At 31.7% G+C, this 11025-nt stretch overlaps 2 protein-coding genes across 2 annotated transcripts; both read left to right on the top strand.

Moving 5' to 3' along the window:
* Positions 1-4377: 4377 nt before the first annotated feature.
* LOC114174229 (CST complex subunit STN1) lies at positions 4378-5098 on the top strand. Its single transcript, XM_028059024.1, has one exon. The coding sequence runs from the start codon at positions 4478-4480 to the stop codon at positions 4985-4987; it is 510 nt and encodes a 169-aa protein (XP_027914825.1). The 5' UTR covers positions 4378-4477; the 3' UTR covers positions 4988-5098.
* A 2933-nt stretch (positions 5099-8031) lies between these two features.
* LOC114174407 lies at positions 8032-9035 on the top strand. The gene is made up of 2 exons (XM_028059247.1): positions 8032-8167; positions 8284-9035. Exons 1-2 carry the CDS (start codon positions 8032-8034, stop codon positions 9033-9035), a joined length of 888 nt encoding a protein of 295 aa, XP_027915048.1.
* The last annotated feature ends 1990 nt before the right edge of the window (positions 9036-11025 follow it).

Below are 11025 nucleotides of genomic sequence, written 5' to 3'. Positions count from 1 at the left end.
ATATATATATATATATATATATATATATATATATATATATATATATATATATATATATATAACATGGTATCAGAATTCATTAACATCGTTAAAATTAACTATTGTGTTCATGATTAAGTTTCGGTTTCTAAATAATATAAGATTACTCAGGTAGTGTTTGTTTGAACGGATTTTACAAATTCACCGATTTGCGCAAATTTTACAAAATTTACTGATTTGCGCAAATGGATTGTCATTCATTTTTATGTTCCGTTGCAGTGATTTAAAAACATATGTAAAGACAGATTTGCGAGATTCAATAAAATCTCCATTTACAATTTTACGATTTGCAAACATAATAGATAATTTTACGATTTTAACCTTCTCTTATATTTTTTTCTTTCATAATATTTCAAATATTAATAATTACAAAATATATTATTCTTAAATTATAATTAAAATATATATTAATTATTATTATTATTATTATTATTTTATTATATATATATATATAATAAATAAATTTATATATATAATAAAATAATAATAATAAATAATATTTTATGATGTATAATAATTATTAAAATTAATAATATATATTTATAACAATAAATAATAATTTATATATATAAAAATAATAATTAATATTATATGTCTAATAAAGTATTAATAATATATATAATAATAATAGTTATTAACTAATAATTTCAAATAATAATTATTATTTTAAAGTAATTATAATAATATAATAATTTATTTTTGTATTAATTTTTATTAGTTATTTAAATGATTGTTTTAAAATGTGATATTTTTAATTAATTTAAAAATTATTTAATATATTTTTATATCAAGGGTATTTTAGTAATTATAAAATTTCATCTATTATAATTATTAATTGTATACTTTTTTTACATTCATAAAAATTTAATTTTTATTTTATTTTAAAATATTATATAATTTTAATATATTTTTTAATTCGTATTAATTAATTATAATTATTTTTATAACATCAAATTACAAAATCATTCTCTTTTTTCATCAAGGGTATTTTGGTAACTTTCTAATTCTATCTATTTTTACAATTTATTTTATCTATCACATCAATAAAATCTTTCACTAGTTTTCATAAAACTTATCTTCAAATCCACTCACTCCATTCTCTAAATCCATTCAAAAAAACACAAAAATTCATCTACCCAAATCTACACAAATTCTTCTTCATACTCTCTTCCATATCCATTCCACTAAAGGAACACTGTAAGGCCTAGTTAATTATTTTTTTCCATTTCTGCCCTAAACTAAAAGGACTGCCCTAGTATAATGGGCCTAAGGGCTGGCCCAGAGGATAAAACCAAACCCTAATCTGCCCTAACACACTTAATTTCACTCATTCGTAGAACGTAGCCGTCTCTCTCCGCTGCCTAAGAGAGCTCTGCTAGGGTTTACGCAATCTCGATCAAACCAAGCTCGACTTTGTTTCTATACTCCAAGTAAGTTTCTGTTAGCTAATGACTAATCTTCCCCGGCTGCGGTTCCATTGTCCCAGTTAGGGTTTCGTAGTAACCTTGCTCTGTTTCTTTGTTTCATCGTGTTCCAGTCTTGGGTCTTCTTGTAGAGTTGTGGTACTCACGACTACATATCGAAGTTTCTGTTAGCTTTTCCAGGTAAGGGAAGCTAGAACCCTTTTCTGTTTTATGTGCTTGTCGTTGGTCTGGTTAGAGTTTCATGATTTATCCGCACTAGTATGCTACTGTGAATGTGGGGAAGGGTTGGTGCTATGGTGTATGCGTAAAATACAGCGGATACACAAGTGAACAGTGGCGGGCACTGGTTTTCTCGCCCAAGCGAGCACGCCTCGCCTAGGCGAGACTAACAGAGGCTCGCCCAAGCTTTTCTGCGCGAACAGTCGCTCAGGCAACTTGTCTCCATTTTTTAGCGAGAGGTGATCTCGCTTAGGCGAGAAGGAGCTCGCCTGAGCGAGAATTCGCAGGGGCTACTGTTCCAATGCTCGAACTCTCGCCTAGGCGAGAGGGGACTCGCCTGAGCGAGGGGATCTCTCTCGCCTGAGCAAGGTCTTTTAGCCTGAGCGAGGCAGGGGCGAGTTATGTGCTTTGATGTGAATGGTCAATGATGTGGTTGCTTGTTTGCTTGGTTTGGACATCTTACATAAATGGTTTGAGGGATAATACCTTGATTATTATATGGGGTTGAAGTGAAAGTGATACATTGCTTTGGGGTGTGTGAGTTGGAAAGCATGAAAAGTATGATTGGTTGTTTATGCATGTTATTGGTATCGTGGGATCTTTCTGATTGGTTGGAGACATGTACAAAGTGTGGGTAGGGCGTAATTCCATGACTCTTGTAGTAAGAGCTCCTGGTGGCGCCTCATCTGTTGGACGTAATTCTATGGACCTTCCTAATGGGAGTCCCTGGTGGCACCTCCCCTTTTGGACTTAAGTCCATGAACCTCGTGGTGAGAGTTCGTGGTGGTGCCTCAACATAAGGACGTAATTCTACACGAGTATCGTGGTGGTGTCTCAAGGCCAGGACGTAATTCCACGTAGGCCACATGGTGGTGCCTCTTGTAAGGGTGTAATTCCGCGAAGGCCTCGTGGTGATGCCTCACTGTTAGGACTTAATTCCACTGTCTTGTGGTGGTGCCTCATATTGTGTATCCGGATAGTCAAGTCTTGTAGTTTTGAAGGGGTTTGGTATATCATGTGTGGGTTCCAGTCATTTATGCTTGATTTTATGATTGAATGATGATTATTATGATGTATGAACTCTATGCACTAGCTTACCCTTTTGCTTGCTTGAATGTTGTGTGTGGTCTTCCTCCTTTGCAATGATCATCAATTTTATTGATGTGAGCAGATGTGAGAACCCGAGGCAGTGGTAATGGCGATGGAGATGCTACAACTTGATGGTCATGGACGGGTATGGACTCACTATGGAGCCCTCAGCTGAAGAAGTTTATTATCTAGATTTACCTTTCTGTACGAGAACTGTTGTTGTTGTTGATTTATGTTATTTGGGTTAGGCAGCGTAGTGCCTCTTTCTTTTGTTATGGATATGTTGGGGTATTGTATACGTCATATCTCGTCTTTCCACACTCTTTGAATATTTAATATATGTGGCGTTAATTTAAATTGATTTTATCTATTTAATTGGTACGTTACAAACACCGTCTTAAACATTATAATAAAGGATTCTTTCAGTCCTGATTTTTAAACGATATAGTATTACTAGAATAGTATACTGGATTTTGTTTTCAAATATGAAAAATTTAGTTTTAGAAAGTATGAATCCAGAGTCAATGACTAAAATAGTTTAGTTAATAAAATACATTTATCTATATTTCTATAGAATTCGTACTTTTACTAAAAACTTTAACTATTTACCGTATTCTATCTAATAAATATAACATGATATTTTAATTATAATAAAATATAATTTTAAATTAAAAAATTGTTTATGTTATATCACATTATTTTTTAATATAAATAATCAAATGTAATATTAATATATTTTCTTTAATGTAAAAAAATAATTACAACCTTAACATAAAATATTAATTTTTAATAAATTAAATATGTACTTAATTATATAATCACTAATAAAACTTAAATAAAAATAAATATTATACTGAAATAATACTTTTTTATTTATTAAAAATAAAATATATTAATATTTATTACAATAAATTTATATTTTGTTTTTCTAAAAACTAGTTTACTACATTTAAAACACTTTTTTTCTTATTTAAATTTTAGGATATCACTAACATTAAGCTATTATTTTTATTTTTCTCTACATTATCTATCTTATACTTTTTAAATTTAAATATATTTCAGAATATAAATTGATCAAAGAGTATTAATTTAACGCATTCTTTAAAATTATTACTAACATAAAATATATTTTATTAAAAGTTTCAAAATTTAAAAGAGATTTTCCATTAATTTTCGAGTGAAGTATATAAAATTATAATTTTAGAAACATACAGTGGTCGAAGTTGGATTTGTATTATTATTATTACCGTCAACACATTTTTTAAATATATTTAATATTATATTAATAAATGATAATATTATAGTATTATTAAGTTTATATAATTTTTTTTATATTTATTAAAAATAAAATAAAATAAATAAAATAAAAATGAAAAAATAAATTTTAATAAAAGAAAAAATTATAAAAAATAATTGTTAATTTTAAAAATTTAATAAATAAGTATATTTTAAATAATAAAATTAGAATCATAAAATGTGCTAAAAAATTAAATCTATTTATATATAATTATAGATATTTATAATTTGAAGTATGGTTTTCCTTTTTATTTTTTAGGCTCAACATGAATTTCAATTATTTTATTATTTTTAAATTATATATTAATTTCGGTAACCACGCTGAAGAAGTTTGACCAATTAGAATATGTAAAAGACACAAGTTACACAGAGAAGAAAAAAAAAAAGAGAAAGAGGGAAAGTTGAGGGAGATGAAAAATGGAAACAACAATGCAGTGGCACTTCAGAACACGCACGTCAAACTTCTCGCCTTCGATCTCCTCTCCTTGACGCACTTTCCTTCATGTTCTTCCGACGCTGCGACGTCGTTTTTCCGCAGAGGAATCCCGATCTCGCGCGTCGAAACCCTTGGCACTGTCACCCTGCGCCACCTCAAGCCCGAGAGGCTCCTCTGCTTCGCCATTGACGACGGCACCGGATGCGTCCCCTGCGTGCTGTGGCTTAACGACGCCAATTCCCCCTCCGTCGTGCGCCGCCGTCGCCACGAGCTTGCTGCGCGCTTCGTCGAAGTGGTGAAGTTTGGAGCAGTTGCGAGGGTGAGGGGCAGACTGAGCCGGTACAAAGGCGGTGTGCAGGTGACCGTGTCGGACGTGGTGATGGAGAGAGATCCGAACGCCGAGATCTTCCACCGCCTCGACTGCATCAGGTTGGCTCGCAACTGTTACAATCTTTTTCCTTCACCTTGTTCTTTAAGAGGATAACAGTAATATTATTATTTTTATTGTCATGCTCTTTATTTATTTTTTTGTTAATTTGTTTGTGGATTCTTTTTATTGTATGAAATGTTATTTATCCACATATTTCTATTATCATATTATCATGTTTGAAGAAAGAATAAAATGGATTTTGTTTGTTAAATTAAAATTAATTTCTTGAAAAATATTATATTTTGATATTGAGCTTTTTATTTTAATTTATGAAAAAGTTAAATTGTTATATCTTTTATTTTAAAAACTTTTTATAGAACAGAAAAAAATGACATACTATATTAAAGAGAGTATTTGATATTTAATTATTTAAAAAAAGAATATTTCATATTTTAATATTTATTATGGAAATTATTGTCATAATATTTTAATTTTATATTTAAAACATAATATTTTAGTTTTGCTCATTGTGTACTTTTTTTTTCATTCTTATTAATCTAGAAGTGAAGAATTAAATGAGAGTAATATTTTTTAACATAAATTAAAAAGATTAATAAATATTTTTTAAATAAAAAGATTAAAGATAAAATTGAACTGACTACAAAACAAATTTAAAAAGAATGATAATATGTTGATAATTAATATTAGTTGCTTATAAAAGAAATAGATGCCACAATTGTTTTATTATATCATGTTATAAAATCATTAATGAATTATATTTGAAAAAAGATTTATCAAAATATTTTGAAATTGGGTATTATTTATTCCATTACTTAATTATTTATCAAAATATTTTAGGTTCAGTTGCTATATCAAGTCTTTACACATAATTCCTATCTTAAAAACATTTTGTATTTACATGTATTACCATAGGACTCGAGTTGCATCAGTACTACTTAGATATGATAAATAAACATGTTTTTATAACTATTGTCCGCCCGAATCCTTCTCCATTTTAATGGAAAATTTCCATATCAATTGATATAGATATAGGTATGGTTATCGTTAAGTCTCCACACATAATTCTTATCTTAAAAATAATTTGTAGTTACGTCGATTACCAGAGGATTTCAGTTGTAGGTGTATCATTTAGGGATGATAAATAAATTCATCTCATAAATATGATTTTAACTCGTTTTTGTTTTGACAAAAAATTTATATATTAATTATGTATGGATACGAGTAATATATAAACTTTTTAGTTAAATATGAAGATGATGATAAATATATACATATCTTCTTTGTGTCATAATATTCATTTCCTTTTCATTTTTATTATTGTTTAAATTATTAAAATATTTATAATTTATTAAATAATCTTTATATATAAATATATATATATATATATATAAATATATATATATATATATATATATATATATATATATATATATATATATATATATATATCTTAATTGATATTAAAATAATAAAAAAGTGTTGTCAGGTAAAAATGAAGAGGACATAAAAATTTAATATCCATTGAATTTGATTTGAGAATAAAGATGAAACAAAAATTTGACATTTAGTTGAATTGAATTTGGATATATGAATGAGATTATTTTTTTCTTTGAGTTTGGATAGCAAACCCATCCTCATCCCACGTCCCACACCGTTGTCCTACTTAATCACACTATGTTTTAATAATGCACAAATCGTATTTAATATCAATACCCTGTTACAACTCCCAAAATGTTTTAAAGTGTGTTTAATGTCATCTTCACCTTAATAGATTTTACTTTATTTATATGGGATAGTTTTATATTTTTCAACCTTTAATAATTTTTATGCAAAACCATCTTGTCTACCAGCAATTTACATATAGTGAAAATAATTCTGTTTTATTAACAAATTAGATGGTTTGTAAGGGATTTCGAAATCTTTAAATAATAGAGAAAGGATGAAAATTTTCCCACTCATTCCATATGAATGTATCATTCTGAAGCATGTGTAAACTCCAAATTTCACAAACTCTAGTCTCTTAGGTACCATAAATTCATTGGGGGCAAATGGGAACCTTTATCTAAACATGCTCAAACTCTAAAGTTGTTGGGTATTAGGATGAAGAACTTCCAGAACCATTTATACATTTTCTTGTGATTCCCACTTTTCATTTTAGTTTTATGACAATAACAACTTATTCAATTACTTACTTTGGCTTCTTTTGCGTGTTGTATAGCTTTTACTTTTTCCATAAGCGTAATATGAAGATATCCTTTCAGCTCAAGGTTCCTAACTTTATCAAAAGGAAACATTTTTCTTTATCAGCTGATATTCAATGTTGTTCTTTAAATCATTTAAATCAAAGATATTAAGTTTTTCTTTCTTCTAAACTTTGTAATATAAAATACTACATTAATTAAAGATGATATATGTATATTGTATTTAAGTTTGGGTATTTGTATTGTTTAAATTAAAATTAGAAGTCTAGGAGTAGAACAAAATAAAATACAAATTGAATCAAAATTAAAACACAAAAGCAACTCAAAAGTAAAATTAAGATAAGATCAAATATCATATCTAAATGGTGAGATGCAAGTTTGAATAATTATTAATTCAACTTTCATATCTAACAAAACCAAGATTCAATCAATAAAGTAAGAAATTTAAATTATAATAACAGTGTAAGATTATAAATAGGGAAGAGAAAAACAAATTCAGATAGTTGTTTTGTCGTTGTTAGAGTGTTTGGAGAGGGTCATGGTTTTCTGCGTCTTCGTTTCATCAGTTTTGTTGTGCAAGCAAACCATCAAGCGGGGTGAAGTGCGATTGTGAAATCTAGGTGAATTCGTGGTGGTGTGACAAGAAATGTATATATTTTTTTTATTGTTTTTCGAATTTTTGAAGGAAGAACTGGGAAATTATTGTTGTTATTTGAGTTAATGTGAATATTGTTAGGTTGTGATTAAAAAATCTGTTTTAGTTTGTTCGGTCTTGACTTGTATATAAGTCCTTTCTTTCATTCAATTGTATACATTGCTCACCATTATTGTGATTAGACACTTTCACTTTGTCTAAATAAAATCTTCTCAGAGCAGTTTTCCTTTTAGCGGTGCCTTTCTGTTCCAACAACTGGTATCCAGAGCAAAGGTTCGAGGATGGGACCTGGTGCGTTTTCAACAAATCTCCTTGTTCTTGATGGAAAGAACTGGAGCAGATGGTGTGTGCAGATGAAGGCCATTTTTGGTTCTCAAGATGTGGCAAAGATAGTCAAAGAGGGATTTCCAGCCCTAGGTAAATCTCCAACAGATGAACAGAAGGTGCCTACAAATAAAACAAGAAGAAAGATTGCAGAGCAACCGTCTTGATTCATCAGTGTGTTGACGAACCACACTTCGAAAAGATTGCAGGGGCTGCAACTTCAAAAGAAGCTTGGAAGATTTTGGAGCAATGTAATGAAGGGGCCGAGAAATTGAAGAAGGTTAGGTTACAAACTTTGTGTCGTCAATACGAATTGACGCAAATGGAGAGCAACGAGAAAATAGCAGAGTACTTTAATCAGGTTATCACTCATACGAATCCAATGAAGGGCTGCGGAAAGAAAATGAAGGATAGGTCTATTGTTGAGAAAATCTTGAGGACTCTCAATCCAAGATTCGACCATATTGTGGTCACGATTGAAGAGACAAAGAAAATTGAAGAGATGAAAGTCGAAGAACTTCAAGGTTGCTTAAAGGCACATGAACAAAGATTATTGGAGAGAGATTCAGAGAAGCCCAATGATCGAAAAAATTCTAGAGGTGGTTTCCGAGGTCGAGGTCGCGGGAGAAACTCTAGAGGTGGATATGGAAGAGGTGGTCAGAATCAAGATCAAGAAAAAGGTAACGATGATCATTCTGATAACAGGCAACGAAGTTCCAATGGTTGGCGAGGAGAAAAGAGAAAGACTGATAGAAAGAGAATAAAGTGTTTCAATTGTAATAGAATTGGTCACTTCTCAATGGAATGTAAAACAACACCAAATAGTTCCGATTATGGGGATAATCAGTCAAAGACAAACTATCAAGCGCATATAGTGAAGGAGGAGAGTAGTGAGGCATCAGAGGAACCCGTGATCTTGATGATGGTCACCCAACCAGAGAGGTTGAGTGATGAAATCTAGTATATTGATTCAGTTGTTCAAATCACATGACTGGCCATCGTAAGTGGCTAGTCGATCTTGATGAAAGGAAGAAAAGTACTGTGAGGTTTGCAGACAACAGGGTCATACAAGCCGAAGGTGCAGGAAATGTAGTTGTGACGAAGCAAGATGGTAAACAAGCCATCATTTATGATGTCTTATACGTGCCTGGGATGAAAAGCAATTTGATTAGCATGGGTCAATTGTTAGAGAAAGGATATTCTGTGAGAATAGTTGGCAACCTTCTTGAGGTCTGTGACGCAGCAAAGAAGACTGTGATTAGAGTGCCATTAGCCAGGAACAGAACATTTAAGGTTAGCCTAAACAACCTTGATACTCAATGCTTTTCTGTTGCAGTATATACTGATGAATCCTGGTTGTGGCACCTAAGAATGGGGCACTTAAATTTCAGAGACTTGAGTCGAATGAGTTTTGAAAAATTGGTGAGTGGTCTTCCATTGATCAAGACTCCTATAAAGGTTTGTGAAAATTGTTGGATTAGTAAGCAGTTCAGAACCTCATTTAGTAATTTCACTACATCAAGAAGTAGTGAAATACTACAAGTTATGTATAGTGATGTATGTGGACCATTTGAAGTTCCCTCATTGGGAGGAAATAAGTATTTTCTGCTATTGGTTGATGACTTCAGCAGAAAAATATGGATATACCTGTTGAAAGCTAAGAGTGAGGTGTATAAAATCTTTAAAGAATTTAAAGTGTTAGTTGAGAAGCAGTCTGGTAAAGTTGTGAAGGTGTTACAAACTAATGGTGGTAGGGAGTTTGTTTCAGGTGAAATGGAAAGTTTCTGTAAAGAACAGGGAATTGTACATGAAGTAGTAGCCCCATACACCCCACAACATAATGGAGTGGCAGAAAGAAGGAACCACACTATTCTAAACATGGTAAGAAGCATGATTAAGAAGAAGAATTTACCACACAGCTTTTGGGGAGAGGCTGCCATGACTGCAGTGTACATGTTGAATCCCTGCCCCACCAAATGGCTTAATTCAATGGTTCCGGAAGAGGCTTGGACTGGTGTCAAACCATCTGTCAAAAATCTGAAGATCTTTGGCTCATTGTGTTACAAACACATACCAGATCAGAGGAGAAGAAAACTAGATGATAAAGGAGAGCCAATGATATTTGTAGGGTATAATTCTATTGGTTCCTATAAGTTGTACAGTCCCAAAGAAAGAAAAGTATGTTTTAGTCGAGATGTTCATTTTGAGCAGTCCAGATCTTGGTATGAAGTGGTTTCCACGACGTCTGCAGAAGTGGAACTTAACTGGGAAGAAGACAGTCATATCAAGACCAACACCCAGTGCATAGAAGGAAAATCAAATGACAGACCAACAAGACAAAGAAGGTTTCCCTCAAGCCTTTAAGATTATCAGATGTATCCTGACGATGGCAATCTGGTCCAACACCTGGCCCTGATGGCCAATTCTAAACCAGTAAGTCTTGATGAAGTTATTTCAAGTGAAGTGTGGAGAATTGCCTTGGAGGATGAAATAAAGAGCATTGAAAAAAATCAGACCTGGGAGATGGTAAATCTGCCAAGAGACAAGGTACCCATTGAGGTAAAGTGGGTGTTCAAGACTAAACTCAAGCCAGATGGATCAGTTGCAAAGTACAAAGCAAGATTAGTGGCAAAGGGCTTTATGCAAAGAAAGGGAATTGATTTTTCATAAGTGTTTGCTCCAGTAGCCAAACTGGAGACCATTCGACTGATTGTGGCTCTAGCTAGTTGGAAGAATTGGAGTTTGTGGCAGTTGGATGTCAAGTCCGCCTTCCTAAATGGAACGCTGGATGAAGAAGTGTTCATTACTCAACCTCCTGGATTTGTGAGTAAGGGCAATGAACATAAGGTGTTAAGATTAAGAAAGGCTTTGTATGGCCTAAGACAAGCACCAAGAGCGTGGAACAAAAGGATTGGCAATTTCCTTCATAGAGTTGGTTTCCTGAAGTGCGC

This window comes from Vigna unguiculata, chromosome 2 (assembly GCF_004118075.2).
Source record: "Vigna unguiculata cultivar IT97K-499-35 chromosome 2, ASM411807v1, whole genome shotgun sequence".
NCBI lineage: Eukaryota > Viridiplantae > Streptophyta > Magnoliopsida > Fabales > Fabaceae > Vigna > Vigna unguiculata.
This window is presented reverse-complemented; position numbering and strand designations above follow the sequence as displayed.

Bases quoted from the DNA above. Each gene is read 5' to 3' on its own strand.
- LOC114174407 (XM_028059247.1), top strand. From the start codon at position 8,032: ATGGGACCTGGTGCGTTTTCAACAAATCTCCTTGTTCTTGATGGAAAG. The intron at 8,168-8,283 runs GTAAATCTCCAA...AAAAGATTGCAG, and splicing joins AGAGGGATTTCCAGCCCTAG to GGGCTGCAACTTCAAAAGAA.
- LOC114174229 (XM_028059024.1), top strand. From the start codon at position 4,478: ATGAAAAATGGAAACAACAATGCAGTGGCACTTCAGAACACGCACGTC.